Source organism: Procambarus clarkii, chromosome 66 (genome assembly GCF_040958095.1).
Source record: "Procambarus clarkii isolate CNS0578487 chromosome 66, FALCON_Pclarkii_2.0, whole genome shotgun sequence".
NCBI lineage: Eukaryota > Metazoa > Arthropoda > Malacostraca > Decapoda > Cambaridae > Procambarus > Procambarus clarkii.
The window spans coordinates 16,107,113-16,129,634 of NC_091215.1; the positions used below are offsets into that span (position 1 = coordinate 16,107,113).

Sequence of the window (22,522 nt, forward strand, 5' to 3'; positions counted from 1 at the left end):
GTATTCCGAAGCTAATTTCCCCATAAGAAATAATGGGAAATGAATTAATCCGTTCCTGACTACCCCAAAAACCCCACTTCAAACTAAATTTTATACCCAATTCATCTAAATAAACCTACAAAACTATGTTCAAGTTATTACTTACCCTTGCTGATGACTGCTGTTGGCATATGGAAGATGATGAGGAGGAGGAAGGAGAAGAGGTGTTACTGTTTGGAAGGGGAGTCCCCTTCCATTATAACATCAGGCAGTGAGGACTTCACTGGTGTGCACACTCTGGCACGTTTTGCCTGCATACCACTAAGACTTGCTTGTCTTACTGGGATCTTGATCTTACTGGGATCTGGGATCGTCTCAAAGCTCTCCAAATGTACTCTCTAGAAAGGAGACGAGAGAGATACCAAATAATATACACATGGAAAATACTGGAGGACCAGGTCCCAAATCTACACAGTAAAATAACAACGTACTGGAGTGAACGATATGGAAGAAAATGCAAGATTGAACCAGTGAAGAGCAGAGGTGCCATAGGCACAATCAGAGAGCACTGTATAAACATCAGAGGTCCGCGGTTGTTCAATGTCCTTCCAGCGACTATAAGAAATATTGCCGGAACAACCGTGGACATCTTCAAGAGAAAACTGGACTGTTTTCTAAGAGAAGTTCCGGATCAGCCGGGCTGTGGTGGGTATGTGGCCCTGCGGGCCGCTCCAAGCAACAGCCTGGTGGACCAAACTCTCACAAGTCGAGCCTGGCCTCGGGCTGGGCTTGGGGAGTAGAAGAACTCCCAAAACCCCATCAAGCAGGTTACTAAGAATCTGTATAAAGACACTTGTTTTTCCCTACATTTTAACACTTGTCTGTAGTAAGACATCACATTGTCATTTAAAAGGTCAATGCAATGGCCTGCTACAGCTTTATCTGGGTGAGTTTTTTCAACAAAATTTTGCAATTCTTCCCATACTTCACACATTTTCTTAACACTTTAGCGTTATCATGGCGCTCGAGAGCATTACCACTTTTTGTGTTGAGGTCGCACAGCAAAATCGCTCACGAGTCATGAGAAAAAATATTTCTATAAACTCTTTATTATGAGATCGACTTTGGGATAGTTTGAAAATGTCCGCCATGAAATTTCCGTTTTCTCTAACAGCCACATAGTCTATTTGGGAGAACGGCATAGCATTGCACCATCGAGGTAAGACCATTGTATTGTTGACACGACACGTGTAATCGACGAAGTTTTTTATTTGGTGCCGGTCTAATGCATCCTTGTGTGACATTTTATACTTATGTTCTTCTAGAAAGAACATTCCACATTGGTACAAAATTAAAATACGTACATCGAAAATTAATGTCAGGACAGTGAAAAGTGGATACACTTTTCAGTGTTGCCACTCGATTGCCTGAAACGGCGCACTATTTTCTTACGGTTAAACCTTACCACTGGATTTCTTGGGACCCATGGCGAGATATATAATAACAACTTTTATGGTCAAATGACCAAAAATCCAACAAAACACTGAAAATCCGGGTGAAGAATTGACGTGGGATAGTCACTGGGCGCGAGGCACTGGTAAACTGAGGGGTGAGGACGACGATCGCCATACCACCACGCACTAGGTTGGCCTGTACGTGTATCAGCAAACTCGCCTTCCGAGGCACATTTTCAGAGCAAATACTGCTCGTATTCCGAAAAACTCGTATTCGGAGACACTCGTGGTACGAGGTACCACTGTACATAAATTTGTGTGTAATTACCTAAGTGTAGTTACAGGATGAGAGCTACGCTCGTGGTGTCCCGTCTCCCCAGCACTCTTTGTCATATAACGCTTTGAAACTACTGACGGTCTTGGCCTCCACCACCTTCTCACTTAACTTGTTCCAACCATCTACCACTCTATTTGCGAAGGTGAATTTTCTTATATTTCTTCGGCATCTGTGTTTAGCTAGTTTAAATCTATGACCTCTTGTTCTTGAAGTGCCAGGTCTCAGGAAATCTTCCCTGTTGATTTTATCAATTCCTGTTACTATTTTGTATGTAGTGATCATATCACCTCTTTTTCTTCTGTCTTCTAGTTTTGGCATGTTTAATGCTTCTAACCTCTCCTCGTAGCTCTTACCCTTCAGTTCTGGGAGCCACTTAGTAGCATGTCTTTGCACCTTTTCCAGTTTGTTGATGTGCTTCTTAAGATATGGGCACCACACAACAGCTGCATATTCTAGCTTTGGCCTAACAAAAGTCATGAAGAATTTCTTTAGTATATCGCCATCCATGTATTTAAATGCAATTCTGAAGATAGAAAGCATAGCATAGGCTCCTTGCACAATATTCTTTATGTGGTCCTCAGGTGATAGTTTGTATCTAGAACCACCCCTAGATCTCTTTCTTTATCAGAATTCTTTAACCCTTAAAGTGCGCATCACGTCATATGACGTGCTGGACGTTGTTCCAGTCAACTGCGCATCTCGTCATATGATGTGTTGGAGTACTACGCAAGATTTAAACAGCCCGCGGATACACGGGGTTCACCACACCTTCATCAGGGCTCTTGTAAACAGACGCCATTTTTTTAAAAAATCGTGGGCCAAACTCCCGGGTGTTATTAGCCTCAGTATTGAGTGAGCAACCAAGCCTGACGCACGCAGCATGAGCTAACAGCACTGCTGTTCAGCTTGTGACCACAGCATTGCCTAAAAATGCCAAATTATACTTGTTCATGCTATTATGTAGCGATGATATTATTACAGAAGACCCCTGACTGTGATAAAACTGACCAGGGTTCTGATAATAGCAGGATTGTGGTGATATTTAGCGCTGTGCGCCATGGAGGGAGGAGTAATGCTGTGGGAGGGAGGGTGGTGGCGATGTCTTTTGACTGTGTGTGACCACCTTTTATTGACTGCACTCAGCATACCAGCTTAGTGGTTCGCTATGGTGAACACAAATGTAGATACTTATATATAACGTGTGTATAGAGGGTATAAACAGCAAGAGAAGGTTTGGAGCCGCCATTTTGGTGAGGGCGGTGGCTTTGTCTGCCACGACGCCACCGTGCAGACGACAAAGTTGTTTACTGGTTACCACGATGGTCTTTGGGCAATATACCAGTTTATTTGTACAAGTATGGTGAATAAAACAGGTAAATATTTATATATAATGTGTGTATATAGCGTAATAACACCACACAGTATTGTTGGAGGAGAAATATTAGTGCGTCTGGCCTTGAGGGCGGCCGCCGATCAGCTGACTGTGTGAGTAGCTACATCTTTGCGCCTTTACTCACCATACAAGCTTAGATGTACAGTTATGGTGAACAAAATATGTAAATACTTATAACGTCTGTATATAGTGAATTATAGCAAAAACATTATTGTGGGAGGAGAATGTGGGTGAGTCAGATGACTGGAGGAAGGGCGGGAGTGGCTGGTTGGTACACGGTGGTCACTCCTCGTTACTTTTTGACTCATAATACCAACTTAGTGGTTCGTTATAGTGAACAAAATATGCAGATACTTATATATAACCTGTGCTTATAATGTAATAACCGACAAAGTATTTGTTCACTGATTGATGAACATAAGTGAATCAACAATATACACACCATATTTTTGAGTACAGCAATGATTCACTCATTTTATTATATAAATATATCAAACTACACCCTATTGAATAATATTACAGCAAAAAAAAGTATGAAAAATCAATCAGAGACATTGAAATAATTCGGTAATTATCTCTTTGTGGCAACTCCGGCCTGACAGCTTGCGAGCAACAGACCGCCTGGGACGCACGCTGAGTCAGCGCCTATAATTTGCCAGACTTCCCCGCCCTATAGCGGGCAATATATGCCACTTACGATTTTTTTATTATTTTTCCCGTGATCAGTGAACACAAATTAACAGGTTAGGAAGAAATTTTTTTTTTTTTTTTTTTTCAAAATGACATGCGCTTGTGGGGATGACAGGATATTAAACCCTGAGCATGTTAAGGGTTAAAGATTTCTCACATAATATATAGGTTGTGTGGGGTCTATGTTCTCCTATTCCACATTCCATAACATGACATTTATTAACTTTAAATTCCATTTGCCAAGTGGTGCTCCATCTACTTATTTTGTCCAGGTCTTCTTGAAGGGCATGACAATCATCTAAATTTCTTATCCTTCCTATTATCTAAGCATCATCAGCAAACATGTTCATATAATTCTGTATACCAACTGGTAGATCATTTATGTACACAATAAACATCACTGGTGCAAGAACTGAACCCTGTGGTACTCCACTTGTGACATTTCTCCATTCCGATACATTGCCTCTGATTACTGCCCTCATTTTTCTATCAGTCAGAAAATTTTTCATCCATGATAGAAGCTTACCTGTCACCCCTCCAATATTTTCCAGTTTCCAGAACAACCTCTTATGTGGAGCTCTGTCGAAAGCCTTTTTTAGGTCCAGATAGATGCAGTCAACCCAACCATCTCTTTCCTGTAATATCTCTGTGGCTCGATCATAGAAACTGAGTAAATTTGATACACAGGATCTTCCAGATCGAAAACCATACTGTCTGTCTGATATTATATCATTTCTCTCCAGGTGTTCTACCCATTTAGTTTTGATTAGTTTTTCCAATACTTTCACTATTACACTTGTCAATGATACAGGTCTATAATTGAGGGGGTCTTCCCTGCTGCCACTTTTGTAGATTGGAACTATGTTAGCCTGTTTCCACACGTCTGCTATGATTCCTGTACACAGGGATGCCTGAAAGATCAGGTAAAGTGGAATGCTGAGCTCAGATGCACATTCTCTCAGAACCCATGGTGAAACGCCATCTGGGCCAGCTGCTTTGTTCTTACCGAGCTCCTTGAGCATTTTTTCCACTTCGTCTCTAGACACCTCTATGTGCTCTATGTTGTTCTCTGGAATTCTTATTGTATCTGGTTCCCTAAAGATTTCATTTTGTACAAACACACTTTGGAACTTTTCGTTTAGTGTTTCACACATTTCCTTTTCATCTTCCGTGAATCTATTTCCCATTTTCAACCTCTGAATATTATCCTTTACCTGCAATTTGTTGTTTTTGAATTTATAGAATAGACCTGGTTCTGTTTTACATTTGTCTGCAATCCCTTTTTCAAAATTTCTTTCTGCCTCTCTCCTCACTGCCGTGTAGTTGTTTCTCGCATCTTTGTATCGCTTGTATGTTTGGGGGTTCGGCCTCTTCCTGTATTGATTCCATTTTTGTGTCTTTTGGTCTCTAGCCCTCTCGCAATTTCTATTGAACCAATCCTGTTTCCTAGTTCTGCATCTCTGTTTTGGTATAAATTTTTTTGTGCCTTTATCATATATTTCACAAAACTTGACATACATCTCATTCACTTCCTTGCCTAGCATCAAGTCTGTCCAATTATACTCACTAAAAAAATTTCTAAGGTCACCATAATGTCCTCTCCTGAAGTCTGGTTTTTCAACTGCTTCAACCTCCTTATTTTCTTCCAGCTTATAACGCATTGCATACTTTATTCCCAAAAAGACATCGTCACTTTTACCCAAGGGAGGAGGGTACTGAATGTCAAATATCTCTTCCTCCTTCCTGGTAAATATCAAATCTAGCATGGAGGGAACGTCCCCTTCCCTCATCCTCGTAGCTTGTTTAACATGTTGATACAAGAATGTTTCCAGGATGAGGTCTACAAATTTACAGGTCCAAAAATCTTCTGTTTTAGCTTCATATGCTTCCCAGTCTATGGATTTCAAGTTGAAGTCACCGACTATCAACAGTCGTGATCTATCGTTATCCGCTCTCGCTATAATCTCTCTCATTATTGTTATAAGACCTTCACGTTTACTATCTAGCTCCTCCTTTGACCATGTGCTGCTTGGCGGTGGACTATATGCATTTATTATCATTAGTTTATCATCCTCATGGCAGATCTCTAATGCTATTATGTCAACTTCTTGTGGATTGGCAGTCATTATTTCGTTCACCTTTAGGTGTTCTTTTACCAGCACAGCAACGCCACCGCCTTTCCTAATTTTTCTGTCCCGTCTCCAAATTGAGTAGCCCCTTGGGAATATGACCTCATTTAAAATTACATCTTCAAGTTTTGTCTCCGTGAGTGCAACAATGTCTGGTGTCTGCAGCTGTATTACATCACTTAACTCCAGTATCTTCGATCTCACTCCATCTATGTTGGTGTATGCAATCTTCAGGAACTTGTTCCCCCTCTCCTTATTCTTCACTCCCCCTCTCTCTATTGATTTTGTTGGTTGCCTTTATGTACCACTTTACTGGTTTGCCTACCCCTATCACTTTGTAGAAAAAAGAATTTATTTCTTCTTCATTCCTGCTCTCATTTAAATGTTTTGCCTCGGCAAGGTTCAGTTTCAGCTTCTCTCTATCTTCTTTTGAAAGATCTCGTCTTAACGACCACCCTTTCCCATCCTCATCACTTTGCAATTTTCTAGCATTCCTTAGTACTTCTTCCATCTGTTTGGCACCGTTTAGAGTGATCCTCAAAGGTCGATCTTTCCCGTTTACGTACCTGCCTATTCTCCTGTAGTCGCACACATTCTCTATGGTTGTAAGACCTTCCACGAGGCCAACAATTTTATCTACTACTTTAGTTTCTTCTACAGCTCTTTCTGACCTAGATGTTATCGCCTTTTCTTTGCAGCCAAAAATGATCAGGGACTTACTCCGATCAACTGTGTTTTGCACCAACTTCAAGTTAGATGCCAATTCTTTTCTCACTTCCAGCCTAATGTTTGTTTTATCTTGGTTGCTGCAGTGTTTGACTTCCTTTACTGCTTCTTCTATTTTTTCCTTCTCCTTGGCCACTTGTGCATAAGCGAGTTGCATATCTTTCTTGCACTGTTCTATTCCCTGTGTAACTTCCTCCATCTGTGCTGACAAAAGCTGTTTCTCCTGTTGAATTTCCTTGCCTAACCTATTCTTGTCATTTATGTTTAAATTTACTTTAACTTCTTCCAAAGCTATTTTTAAGAGTTTATTTTCTTCTTCCATGGCTTTGCAATTTGTTTCCAATTGATTCTGATCCTTGCGCAAGTCTTTCACTAAACCCTCAAGACATAAAACTTTGCTATTCAAATGGTCATTACTTTCTTTCAATTTACTAATTATTTCTGCATGAGAGTTCACTATAGTATCTAAATTTACCAACTTGTTATGTAGACTGCTAATATCAATGCTTTCTTCATTGAATCCCTCAAAATCAAGCTCTGTTTTGTTTTTCCCCTTGCCAGTGGCCATCTTGAATGTTCTTCTCTGCACTGTAAACACTAGGGCAACTTTTTCTCATCCGATTTTTCACTTCCCTTAGCACTTTCCTGTTATCTCACCTATTTTTCAAGAGCACTATACCTTTATGTTCTCTGGGACACCACTCACTACCATCAACCTGTACTACAATACTTAGGATTGTTGAAATATGCTGGAGCTCCTCTGCTGCAAGTGTTGACCCTAGGGGTGTAACCTTTTGAATTCTGTGGTGTACTCACCTACCTAATTGTGCTTGCGGGGGTTGAGCTTTGGCTCTTTGGTCCCGCCTCTCAACTGTCAATCAACTGGTGTACAGATTCCTGAGCCTACTGGGCTCTGGGTGTGGGTGGAAAGTGTTGTTTTTATTTAAAGAATATGAGTACAGTACCTACAGTGTTTATTAATCACTTCATATTTAAAAAATAAAAATATTGCCAATCATCATCATCTTTGATGCATCTTTATTATTGTTCCAGTTACCCAATGGACCTTTTATACAGTAGATTGATCAACCCATCCTCTGAATTGACAGTACGTTTTAATACTAAGTGTAATAGGTACATTTCCTGACTGTCATACATAGTACATAGTTGCACTTATGGGACTGGTACATTTATCTCCCCATTTATTTCTCCTCGTTTTCTGTTAAGACACTCAGAATTTTAGGATGAAGTTTTAAAGTTCAGTTTGCTATACACAAGTTTTAAATATCAGCAATTTCTTTTTCAATTTTATTAAACAAATAGAGATTTTATACAAAATTTGAAAATACCCGAGTTACTTTACAATTTATTTAAATATTTTAGTTTTGTTTTATTTGTTTTATAAAACTGTAATATCAATATAGCTATAGGTTAAGTAGTAATTGTAATTAAGAAGCAATAAAATGCTTACCTTCAAAAGCTAAGATGGTTAGGTTAGGTAGTGGTTTTCTATTTAGCTTTTCTGGTAAACTCAAATATTCACAATATATTTGACAGTACAATTTAATACTAAGTGTAAATAAGTACAATTCCTGACTGTCACACATAGTACATAATTGCACTTATGGGGCTGTTACATTTATCTCCCCATTTTTGGAGGACAGGCTGAGATTGATATAGGTAGTAAATTATGGTCAGGAATGCATCTTCATAAGGATTATGCTATAATGTTCCTTTTTAGCACTGCTTCGGTTAACACTCCCTTTTTCAGGAATGCATCCCAAGCATTTGACGAAGTATGGATGTACAGTACTTAATTTGTATCGTGTTATGCCATTTTGACCTCTAGTCTACTTTCATATCCTACAATTATCACTTTGCATTTTCAGAAATATACTTTGTTCCTGTACAATGTGGACAAGTCCAACAAAGTTCGTCAAGTGGCACTTGATGTGTTCTGCACTTTATTGCATAAATGTGGATCCCACATAAGTGTTGAAGATATAAATGCAGATCAGTTTATTGAAAGGCTCTGTCTTGACATACGAAGTCCAAAGGGTTCTACAGGTAAAGTACAGTTAAAGTTATCTTATTGATTAGATGCTGGGTGACCATTTTTTCAATTTGTTCTAATTTATTGGTGTCGGGGACTAAAGTAGTGTATGTAACATCTTACCTTTATACTCCTTTAACCCTTTAACTGCGCAACGCGCCTGCAGGCCCATGTCTGGGGTGCGCTACGCGCCTCCAGGTATTTGTATTTTTTGCATTCCATTCAAAACTCCCAGGGCTACATGGGGTTCACATCAGCTTCCTCAGGGCTCTTGTAAACAGACGCCATCTTTAAAAAAAATCATGGTCCACATTCCTGGGTGTGAGAGCCTCAGTAGTGAGTGAGCAACCAAGGCTGGTGCTCACAGCATGAGCGCACAGCACTGCTGTTCAGCGTGTGACCACAGCATCGCCTAATAATGTCAAAATAAATAAATTAAATATATATATATATATATATATATATATATATATATATATATATATATATATATATATATATATATATATATATATATACACAGGCATACCTCAGTTTAAGAGTTTAATTGGTTCCTGGAGACGCCTCGTATTCCGAAAACTCGTATTCCGAAGCTAATTTCCTCATAAGAAATAAAGGGAAATGAATAAATCCGTTCCTGACTACCCCAAAAACCCCACATCAAACTAAATTTTTATACCTAATTCATCTAAATAAACCTACAAAACTATGTTCAAGTTATTACTTACCTTGCTGTTGAATGCTGTAGGCGTATGGAAGATGGTGAGGAGGGGGAGGAGGAGAGGAGTTACTGTTTGGAAGGGGAGTCCCCTTCCATTATCACATCAGGCAGTGAGGACCTTTCTGGTGTGCTCTCCTGGGACGTTTTATCTGAGTGCCACTAAGTCCTGGTTGAGGCTCACTGCTCGATTTCCTCACCACAAATCTGTCCAAACCCTGGCTTTCTCACAAATAATGGCCTCCGAAACACTATCACCCTTAACTCCTTGTCGTGTATCCAAATTAATAACTTTTCCACTTCTCCAAGTATTTGTGGTCTTTGTTTCGTTATTGTTCTGACTCCTTTTGCCACTTTAGCACTCATAATCTCATTTTTCTTCTTAAGTATAGTGCATATTGTTGATGTGGCTTTGTTGTACTGCCTACAAAGTTCAACAACACGTGTACCGTTCTCATGCTTCCGAATGATCTCTTGTTTCTCCTCTATTGTCATCCTCACATGGGCTTTCTGGCATTTATCCTTACCACTGGATTTCTTGGGACCCATGGTGAGATATATGATAACAAATTGTATAGTCAAATCACCAAAAATCCAACAAAACACTGAAAATCCATGAGAAGAATTGATGTGGGGTAGTCACTGGGTGCGAGACAATGGTAAACTGAGGGGTGGAGGGGCGGAGGGGCGACGATCGCCGAACCACCACGCGCTGGGTCGGCCTGTACGCATATCAACAAACTCGCGTTCCGAGACATATTTTCCGAGGAAATCCTGCTCGTATTCCGAAAAACTCGCATACAGGGACACTCGCATTCCGAGGTACCACTGTATATATAATGTCGTATCTAGTAGCCAGAATGCACTTCTCAGCCTACTATGCAAGGCCCAATTTGCCTAATAAGCCAAGTTTTCCTGAATTAATATATTTTCTCTATTTTTTTTTCTTATGAAATGATAAAGCTACCCATTTCATTATGTATGAGGTCACTTTTATTTTATTGGAGTTAAAATTAACGTGGATATATGACCGAACCTAACCAACCCTACCTAACCTAACCTAACCTATCTTTATAGGTTACATTAGGGTAGGGAGCCGAAAAAGTTAGGTTAGGTAGTCGAAAAAACATTAATTCATGAAAACTTGGCTTATTAGGCAAATTAGGCCTTGCATAGTAGGCTGAGAAGTGCATTCTGGCTATTAGATACGACACACACACACACACATATATATATATATATATATATATATATATATATATATATATATATATATATATATATATATATATATAATATATATATATGTATATGTATGTGTGTATATCACGAAAATAAACACGAAACAGGAATTTCCTTAAGTACTTTCGTATATTAAATACATCTTCAGAAGGAATTCCTTCTGAAGATGTATTTAATATACGAAAGTACTTAAGGAAATTCCTGTTTCATTTTCCTCCGTGGTCTGACATTGTCATATATATATATATATATATATATATATATATATATATATATATATATATATATATATATATATATATATATATATATATATATATATATATATATATATATATATATATATATACACACACACACACACACACACACACACACACACACACACACACACACACACACACACACACACACACACACACACACACACAACATAGATGGAGTGAGGTCAAAAACTTTGGAGTTGCAAGATATAATCCAGCTTAGGGTCCCAGATATTGTTGCATTATCAGAAACGAAACTTGAAGGAAATATAATAAATGAAGTCATATTCCCAAGAGGCTACTCAGTTTGGAGACGTGACAGGAAAACTAGGAAGGGAGGAGGAGTGGCTGTACTGGTGAAAAAACACCTGAAGGTAAAAGAGTTAATATTTGAAAACCCTCGAGATATTGACATAATGGCATTGCAGGTCTGGAATCAGGATGATAACCTGATAATTGTAAATACCTACAGCCCACCAGCAAGCAACACGTGGACAAAGGAAGAACTGGATGACAAACGAGAGGGCCTCATAATGGTCATGAGAGATATTATTGTACAAGCAGATAAAGATAAATCACGACTGTTGATACTGGGGGACTTCAACTTTAGAGCAATAGACTGGGAGGCCTATGAAGCAAGAACGGAGGACTTTTGGACATGCAGATTTGTGAACCTCATTCTGGAGACATTCTTGTATCAACACATAAAGCAAGCCACAAGAATGAGGGAAGGAGATATACCGTCAGTACTGGATCTAGTATTCACCAGGAAAGAAGAAGAGATTTTTGACATCCAGTACCTTCCTCCCTTGGGAAAGAGTGATCACGTCCTGTTAGACATTAAATATGCTTTAAGATATCATCTAGAAGAAAATGGGGACATTGAAACAGTTGATAAACTCGATTTAAAGAGAGGCAACTATGGGGAACTTCGAAATTTTTTTAATGAGTGTAATTGGACAGAATTGTTGCTAGGCAGGGAAGTAAATGAAATGTATGCCAAATTTTTAAAACTATACGAGGAAGGCACACAAACATTCATACCAAAACAGAGATGCAGGACCAGAAAACAGGATTGGTTCGACAGAAATTGTGAGAGGGCAAGAGACCAAAAGACACAAAAATGGAATCAGTATAGGAAGAGGCCAAACCCCCAAACATACCAGCGATACAAAGATGCGAGAAACAATTATACAGCAGTAAGGAGAGAGGCAGAAAGAAATTTTGAAAAAGGGATAGCAGATAAATGTAAAACAGAACCGGGCCTATTCTACAAATTCATAAACAACAAATTGCAGGTAAAGGATAATATCCAGAGGTTGGAAATGGGAAACAGATTCACGGAAAATGAAAAGGAAATGTGTGAAACATTAAATGAAAAGTTCCAAAGTGTGTTTGTACAAAATGAAATCTTCAGAGAACCAGACACAATAAGAATTACAGAGAACAACATAGAGCGGATAGAGGTGTCTAGAGATGAAGTGGAAAATATGCTAAAGGAGCTCGGGAGGAACAAAGCAGCTGGCCCAGATGGCGTTTCACCATGGGTTCTGAGAGAATGTGCATCTGAGCTCAGCATTCCACTTCACCTGATCTTTCAGGCATCCCTGTGTACAGGAATCGTAGCAGACAAGTGGAAACAGGCTAACATAGTTCCAATCTACAAAAGTGGCAGCAGGGAAGACCCCCTCAATTATAGACCTGTATCATTGACAAGTGTAATAGTGAAAGTATTGGAAAAGCTAATCAAAACTAAATGGGTAGAACACCTGGAGAGAAATGATATAATATCAGACAGACAGTATGGTTTTCGATCAGGAAGATCCTGTGTATCGAATTTACTCAGTTTCTATGATCGGGCCACAGAGATATTACAGGAAAGAGATGGCTGGGTTGACTGCATCTATCTGGACCTAAAAAAGGCTTTCGACAGAGTTCCACATAAGAGGTTGTTCTGGAAACTGGAAAATATTGGAGGGGTGACAGGTAAGCTTCTATCATGGATGAAAAATTTTCTGACTGATAGAAAAATGAGGGCAGTAATCAGAGGCAATGTATCGGAATGGAGAAATGTCACAAGTGGAGTACCACAGGGTTCAGTTCTTGCACCAGTGATGTTTATTGTGTACATAAATGATCTACCAGTTGGTATACAGAATTATATGAACATGTTTGCTGATGATGCTAAGATAATAGGAAGGATAAGAAATTTAGATGATTGTCATGCCCTTCAAGAAGACCTGGACAAAATAAGTATATGGAGCACCACTTGGCAAATGGAATTTAATGTTAATAAATGTCATGTTATGGAATGTGGAATAGGAGAACATAGACCCCACACAACCTATATATTATGTGAGAAATCTTTAAAGAATTCTGATAAAGAAAGAGATCTAGGAGTGGTTCTAGATAGAAAACTATCACCTGAGGACCACATTAAGAATATTGTGCAAGGAGCCTATGCAATGCTTTCTAATTTCAGAATTGCATTTAAATACATGGATGGCGATATACTAAAGAAGTTGTTCATGACTTTTGTTAGGCCAAAGCTAGAATATGCAGCTGTTGTGTGGTGCCCATATCTTAAGAAGCACATCAACAAACTGGAAAAGGTGCAAAGACATGCTACTAAGTGGCTCCCAGAACTGAAGGGCAAGAGCTACGAGGAGAGGTTAGAAGCATTAAATATGCCAAAACTAGAAGACAGAAGAAAAAGAGGTGATATGATCACTACGTACAAAATAGTAACAGGAATTGATAAAATCGACAGGGAAGACTTCCTGAGACCTGGAACTTCAAGAACAAGAGGCCATAGATTTAAACTAGCTAAACACAGATGCCGAAGAAATATAAGAAAATTCACCTTCGCAAATAGAGTGGTAGACGGTTGGAACAAGTTAAGTGAGAAGGTGGTGGAGGCCAAGACCGTCAGTAGTTTCAAAGCGTTATATGACAAAGAGTGCTGGGAAGACGGGACACCACGAGCGTAGCTCTCATCCTGTAACTACACTTAGGTAATTACACTTAGGTAATTACACACACACACACACACACACACACACACACACACACACACACTCAAAAGGTGACACCCCTAGGGTCAACACTTGCAGCAGAGGAGCTCCAGCATATTTCAACAATCCTAAGTATTGTAGTACAGGTTGATGGTAGTGAGTGGTGTCCCAGAGAACATAAAGGTATAGTGCTCTTGAAAAATAGGTGAGATAACAGGAAAGTGCTAAGGGAAGTGAAAAATCGGATGAGAAAAAGTTGCCCTAGTGTTTACAGTGCAGAGAAGAACATTCAAGATGGCCACTGGCAAGGGGAAAAACAAAACAGAGCTTGATTTTGAGGGATTCAATGAAGAAAGCATTGATATTAGTAGTCTACATAACAAGTTGGTAAATTTAGATACTATAGTGAACTCTCATGTAGAAATAATTAGTAAATTGAAAGAAAGTAATGACCATTTGAATAGCAAAGTTTTATGTCTTGAGGGTTTAGTGAAAGACTTGCGCAAGGATAAGAATCAATTGGAAACAAATTGCAAAGCCATGGAAGAAGAAAATAAACTCTTAAAAATAGCTTTGGAAGAAGTTAAAGTAAATTTAAACATAAATGACTACAATAGGTTAGGCAAGGAAATTCAACAGGAGAAACAGCTTTTGTCAGCACAGATGGAGGAAGTTACACAGGGAATAGAACAGTGCAAGAAAGATATGCAACTCACTTATGCACAAGTGGCCAAGGAGAAGGAGAAAATAGAAGAAGCAGTAAAGGAAGTCAAACACTGCAGCAACCAAGATAAAACAAACATTAGGCTAGAAGTGAGGAAAGAATTGGCATCTAACCCGAAGTTGGTGCAAAACACAGTTGATCGGAGTAAGTCCCTGATCATTTTTGGCTGCAAAGAAAAGGCGATAACATCTAGGTCAGAAAGAGCTGTAGAAGAAGCTAAAGTAGTAGATAAAATTGTTGGCCTCGTGGAAGGTCTTACAAACAGAGAGAATGTGTGCGACTACAGGAGAATAGGCAGGTACGTAAAAGGGAAAGATCGACCTTTGAGGATCACCCTAAACGGTGCCAAACAGATGGAAGAAGTACTAAGGAATGCTAGAAAATTGCAAAGGGATGAGGATGGGAAAGGGTGGTCGTTAAGACGAGATCTTTCAAAAGAAGATAGAGAGAAGCTGAAACTGAACCTCGCCGAGGCAAAACATTTAAATGAGAGCAGGAATGAAGAAGAAATAAATTCTTTTTTCTACAAAGTGATAGGGGTAGGCAAACCAGTAAAGTGGTACATAAAGGCAAACCAACAAAATCAATAGAGAGAGGGGGAGTGAAGAATAAGGAGAGGGGGAACAAGTTCCTGAAGATTGCATACACCAACATAGATGGAGTGAGATCGAAGATACTGGAGTTAAGTGATGTAATACAGCTGCAGACACCAGACATTGTTGCACTCACGGAGACAAAACTTGAAGATGTAATTTTAAATGAGGTCATATTCCCAAGGGGCTACTCAATTTGGAGACGGGACAGAAAAATTAGGAAAGGCGGTGGCGTTGCTGTGCTGGTAAAAGAACACCTAAAGGTGAAGGAAATAATGACTGCCAATCCACAAGAAGTTGACATAATAGCACTAGAGATCTGCTATGAGGATGATAAACTAATGATGATAAATGCATATAGTCCACCGCCAAGCAGCACATGGTCAAAGGAGGAGCTAGATAGTAAACGTGAAGGTCTTATAACAATAATGAGAGAGATTATAGCGAGAGCGGATAACGATAGATCACGACTGTTGATAGTCGGTGACTTCAACTTGAAATCCATAGACTGGGAAGCATATGAAGCTAAAACAGAAGATTTTTGGACCTGTAAATTTGTAGACCTCATCTTGGAAACATTCTTGTATCAACATGTTAAACAAGCTACGAGGATGAGGGAAGGGGACGTTCCCTCCATGCTAGATTTGATATTTACCAGGAAGGAGGAAGAGGTATTTGACATTCAGTACCTTCCTCCCTTAGGTAAAAGTGACCATGTCTTTTTGGGAATAAAGTATGCAATGCGTTATAAGCTGGAAGAAAATAAGGAGGTTGAAGCAGTTGAAAAACCAGACTTCAGGAGAGGACATTATGGTGACCTTAGAAATTTTTTTAGTGAGTATAATTGGACAGACTTGATGCTAGGCAAGGAAGTGAATGAGATGTATGGCAAGTTTTGTGAAATATATGATAAAGGCACAAAAAAATTTATACCAAAACAGAGATGCAGAACTAGGAAACAGGATTGGTTCAATAGAAATTGCGAGAGGGCTAGAGACCGAAAGACACAAAAATGGAATCAATACAGGAAGAGGCCGAACCCCCAAACATACCAGCGATACAAAGATGCGAGAAACAACTACACGGCAGTGAGGAGAGAGGCAGAAAGAAATTTTGAAAAAGGGATTGCGGACAAATGTAAAACAGAACCAGGTCTATTCTATAAATTCATAAACAACAAATTGCAGGTAAAGGATAATATTCAGAGGTTGAAAATGGGAAATAGATTCACGGAAGATGAAAAGGAAATGTGTGAAACACTAAACGAAAAGTTCCAAAGTGTGTTTGTACAAAATGAAATCTTTAGGGAACCAGATACAATAGGAATTCCAGAGAACAACATAGAACACATAGAGGTGTCTAGAGACGAAGTGGAAAAAATGCTCAAGGAGCTCGGTAAGAACAAAGCAGCTGGCCCAGATGGCGTTTCACCATGGGTTCTGAGAGAATGTGCATCTGAGCTCAGCATTCCACTTCACCTGATCTTTCAGGCATCCCTGTGTACAGGAATCGTAGCAGACGGGTGGAAACAGGCTAACATAGTTCCAATCTACAAAAGTGGCAGCAGGGAAGACCCCCTCAATTATAGACCTGTATCATTGACAAGTGTAATAGTGAAAGTATTGGAAAAACTAATCAAAACTAAATGGGTAGAACACCTAGAGAGAAATGATATAATATCAGACAGACAGTATGGTTTTCGATCTGGAAGATCCTGTGTATCGAATTTACTCAGTTTCTATGATCGAGCCACAGAGATATTACAGGAAAGAGATGGTTGGATTGACTGCATCTATCTGGACCTAAAAAAGGCTTTCGACAGAGTTCCACATAAGAGGTTGTTCTGGAAACTGGAAAATATTGGAGGGGTGACAGGTAAGCTTCTATCATGGATGAAAAATTTTCTGACTGATAGAAAAATGAGGGCAGTAATCAGAGGCAATGTATCAGAATGGAGAAATGTCACAAGTGGAGTACCACAGGGTTCAGTTCTTGCACCAGTGATGTTTATTGTGTACATAAATGATCTACCAGTTGGTATACAGAATTATATGAACATGTTTGCTGATGATGCTAAGATAATAGGAAGGATAAGAAATTTAGATGACTGTCATGCCCTTCAAGAAGACCTGGACAAAATAAGTATATGGAGCACCACTTGGCAAATGGAATTTAATGTTAATAAATGTCATGTTATGGAATGTGGAATAGGAGAACATAGACCCCACACAACCTATATATTATGTGAGAAATCTTTAAAGAATTCTGATAAAGAAAGAGATCTAGGAGTGGTTCTAGATAGAAAACTATCACCTGAGGACCACATAAAGAATATTGTGCAAGGAGCCTATGCTATGCTTTCTAACTTCAGAATTGCATTTAAATACATGGATGGCGATATACTAAAGAAATTGTTCATGACTTTTGTTAGGCCAAAGCTAGAATATGCAGCTGTTGTGTGGTGCCCATATCTTAAGAAGCACATCAACAAACTGGAAAAGGTGCAAAGACATGCTACTAAGTGGCTCCCAGAACTGAAGGGCAAGAGCTACGAGGAGAGGTTAGAAGCATTAAATATGCCAAAACTAGAAGACAGAAGAAAAAGAGGTGATATGATCACTACATACAAAATAGTTACAGGAATTGATAAAATCGACAGGGAAGACTTCCTGAGACCTGGAATTTCAAGAACAAGAGGTCATAGATTTAAACTAGCTAAACACAGATGCCGAAGAAATATAAGAAAATTCACCTTCGCAAATAGAGTGGTAGACGGTTGGAACAAGTTAAGTGAGAAGGTGGTGGAGGCCAAGACCGTCAGTAGTTTCAAAGCGTTATATGACAAAGAGTGCTGGGAAGACGGGACACCACGAGCGTAGCTCTCATCCTGTAACTACACTTAGGTAATTACACACACACACACACACACACACACACACACACACACACACACACACACACACACACACACAAAAACAATTGAGGTGAAGCTGGAGGAGGCAGAAGTCACACTGCAGCAAGCTCCTGGAAATATCGAATTACCTAAGTAGTGGGAACAGGTTGAGGGCTACAGTGGTGTCCCAGGTTACATAAAGGTTCAGGGAAGAGTAAAAGCAAATAAAATACAATAAACAAGTAAAACTGAGTGAAAATAGTCGAGTGGAAAAGTTTGTTTTGGTCTAGAACAAAATCAAAGATGGCCGCCGCCACCACCCCCACTGAGAAGGTAGACACACCATCAGATGATGGTTTCAAAGGATTCTCAACACAAGATATAAGGAAAGGAGGTGTTCTTGGCAGGTTAGAGATAATTGAGGACATGCAAATGAAGTATGAAGAAAAAGTGCTTAAATTAGAAGAGGACAATGGAGCTCTTTGGAGTGAGCTTTGCACTCTAAAAGGGAGTATGCTGCAACAAGGTAAGATTATTACTGCATTAACAGACAAGGTAACAAATCAGGAGGAGCAAATCAAGGAACTAGTGAAAGAAAATGAGGCATGGAAAGTGAAGTGTGGTGACTTTGAAGAAATAAACAAAAAGATAGACTCATATGGTGAACAACTCCAAGCAAGCCTAAGGGCTAACATAGAGTTAGGTAAGGATCTCCAACTGGAAACTTCACTGACAACTCACATAGAGGAGGTGAATAAAGAACTAGAAAAGTATAAAGAAGAAATAAAAGCGACATATGCTCAAGTTGTAAAAGAGAAAGAGACTATCAAAGAAGTGTGTTCGGAAGTCAAAACCAGAAATGACCAACAAGAAGCAGAAATTAGGCAAGCAATTAGGAAAGAACTGGTTACCAACAGTAAACTGGTACAAAACACTGCAGATAGAACTAAGTCCATAATCATTTTTGGATGTTTAGAGAAGGAAATTTCATCTAGGGTGGACCGAGCGGCAGAAGAGATGAAAATCATAGAGAAAATAGTAGGTTTAGGAGAAGGCTCAAAGGAAAATGTCAGTGATTTTAGAAGAATAGGAAAATATGAGAAAGAAAAGAACCGCCCCTTAAGGGTGACCTTTAATGGAGTGAAAAACATGATGGAAGTGCTAAGAAATGCCAGGAATCTGCAGAGTGATGAGGTTGGCAAATCTTGGTCAATAAGACAAGACCTCTCCAAGGAAGACAGAGAAAAGCTGAAAATGAACTTAATTGAGGCAAAACGTCTAAATGGGGATAGAAATGAAGAAGACAGAAATTCTTTTTTTTACAAAGTGACAGGGACTGGAAAGCTTGTGAAATGGTACATAAAAACAAAGCAACAAGATCAGTAGTGGAAGGGGGAGTAAAGAGCAAAGGAAAAGGGAACATGTTCCTGAAAATTGTATATACCAACATAGATGGAGTGAGGTCAAAAACTTTGGAGTTGCAAGATATAATCCAGCTTAGGGTCCCAGATATTGTTGCATTATCAGAAACGAAACTTGAAGGAAATATAATAAATGAAGTCATATTCCCAAGAGGCTACTCAGTTTGGAGACGTGACAGGAAAACTAGGAAGGGAGGAGGAGTGGCTGTACTGGTGAAAAAACACCTGAAGGTAAAAGAGTTAATATTTGAAAACCCTCGAGATATTGACATAATGGCATTGCAGGTCTGGAATCAGGATGATAACCTGATAATTGTAAATACCTACAGCCCACCAGCAAGCAACACGTGGACAAAGGAAGAACTGGATGACAAACGAGAGGGCCTCATAATGGTCATGAGAGATATTATTGTACAAGCAGATAAAGATAAATCACGACTGTTGATACTGGGGGACTTCAACTTTAGAGCAATAGACTGGGAGGCCTATGAAGCAAGAACGGAGGACTTTTGGACATGCAGATTTGTGAACCTCATTCTGGAGACATTCTTGTATCAACACATAAAGCAAGCCACAAGAATGAGGGAAGGAGATATACCGTCAGTACTGGATCTAGTATTCACCAGGAAAGAAGAAGAGATTTTTGACATCCAGTACCTTCCTCCCTTGGGAAAGAGTGATCACGTCCTGTTAGACATTAAATATGCTTTAAGATATCATCTAGAAGAAAATGGGGACATTGAAACAGTTGATAAACTCGATTTAAAGAGAGGCAACTATGGGGAACTTCGAAATTTTTTTAATGAGTGTAATTGGACAGAATTGTTGCTAGGCAGGGAAGTAAATGAAATGTATGCCAAATTTTTAAAACTATACGAGGAAGGCACACAAACATTCATACCAAAACAGAGATGCAGGACCAAAAAACAGGATTGGTTCGACAGAAATTGTGAGAGGGCAAGAGACCAAAAGACACAAAAATGGAATCAGTATAGGAAGAGGCCAAACCCCCAAACATACCAGCGATACAAAGATGCGAGAAACAATTATACAGCAGTAAGGAGAGAGGCAGAAAGAAATTTTGAAAAAGGGATAGCAGATAAATGTAAAACAGAACCGGGCCTATTCTACAAATTCATAAACAACAAATTGCAGGTAAAGGATAATATCCAGAGGTTGGAAATGGGAAACAGATTCACGGAAAATGAAAAGGAAATGTGTGAAACATTAAATGAAAAGTTCCAAAGTGTGTTTGTACAAAATGAAATCTTCAGAGAACCAGACACAATAAGAATTCCAGAGAACAACATAGAGCGGATAGAGGTGTCTAGAGATGAAGTGGAAAATATGCTAAAGGAGCTCGGGAGGAACAAAGCAGCTGGCCCAGATGGCGTTTCACCATGGGTTCTGAGAGAATGTGCATCTGAGCTCAGCATTCCACTTCACCTGATCTTTCAGGCATCCCTGTGTACAGGAATCGTAGCAGACGTGTGGAAACAGGCTAACATAGTTCCAATCTACAAAAGTGGCAGCAGGGAAGGCCCCCTCAATTATAGACCTGTATCATTGACAAGTGTAATAGTGAAAGTATTGGAAAAGCTAATCAAAACTAAATGGGTAGAACACCTGGAGAGAAATGATATAATATCAGACAGACAGTATGGTTTTCGATCAGGAAGATCCTGTGTATCGAATTTACTCAGTTTCTATGATCGGGCCACAGAGATATTACAGGAAAGAGATGGCTGGGTTGACTGCATCTATCTGGACCTAAAAAAGGCTTTCGACAGAGTTCCACATAAGAGGTTGTTCTGGAAACTGGAAAATATTGGAGGGGTGACAGGTAAGCTTCTATCATGGATGAAAAATTTTCTGACTGATAGAAAAATGAGGGCAGTAATCAGAGGCAATGTATCGGAATGGAGAAATGTCACAAGTGAAGTACCACAGGGTTCAGTTCTTGCACCAGTGATGTTTATTGTGTACATAAATGATCTACCAGTTGGTATACAGAATTATATGAACATGTTTGCTGATGATGCTAAGATAATAGGAAGGATAAGAAATTTAGATGATTGTCATGCCCTTCAAGAAGACCTGGACAAAATAAGTATATGGAGCACCACTTGGCAAATGGAATTTAATGTTAATAAATGTCATGTTATGGAATGTGGAATAGGAGAACATAGACCCCACACAACCTATATATTATGTGAGAAATCTTTAAAGAATTCTGATAAAGAAAGAGATCTAGGAGTGGTTCTAGATAGAAAACTATCACCTGAGGACCACATTAAGAATATTGTGCAAGGAGCCTATGCAATGCTTTCTAACTTCAGAATTGCATTTAAATACATGGATGGCGATATACTAAAGAAGTTGTTCATGACTTTTGTTAGGCCAAAGCTAGAATATGCAGCTGTTGTGTGGTGCCCATATCTTAAGAAGCACATCAACAAACTGGAAAAGGTGCAAAGACATGCTACTAAGTGGCTCCCAGAACTGAAGGGCAAGAGCTACGAGGAGAGGTTAGAAGCATTAAATATGCCAAAACTAGAAGACAGAAGAAAAAGAGGTGATATGATCACTACGTACAAAATAGTAACAGGAATTGATAAAATCGACAGGGAAGACTTCCTGAGACCTGGAACTTCAAGAACAAGAGGCCATAGATTTAAACTAGCTAAACACAGATGCCGAAGAAATATAAGAAAATTCACCTTCGCAAATAGAGTGGTAGACGGTTGGAACAAGTTAAGTGAGAAGGTGGTGGAGGCCAAGACCGTCAGTAGTTTCAAAGCGTTATATGACAAAGAGTGCTGGGAAGACGGGACACCACGAGCGTAGCTCTCATCCTGTAACTACACTTAGGTAATTACACTCAGGTAATTAC

The 22,522-nt window shown here is 39.3% G+C and overlaps 1 protein-coding gene across 1 annotated transcript in view; it reads left to right on the forward strand.

Moving 5' to 3' along the window:
- Positions 1-22,522, forward strand: part of LOC138355211 (DNA-dependent protein kinase catalytic subunit-like) — a 254,457-nt gene that overhangs the window by 18,311 nt on the left and 213,624 nt on the right. The window contains exon 2 of the mRNA XM_069310065.1: positions 8,598-8,775. Within this exon, the coding sequence (XP_069166166.1) occupies positions 8,598-8,775 (178 nt within the window). The remainder of the gene's footprint in view (positions 1-8,597; positions 8,776-22,522) is intronic.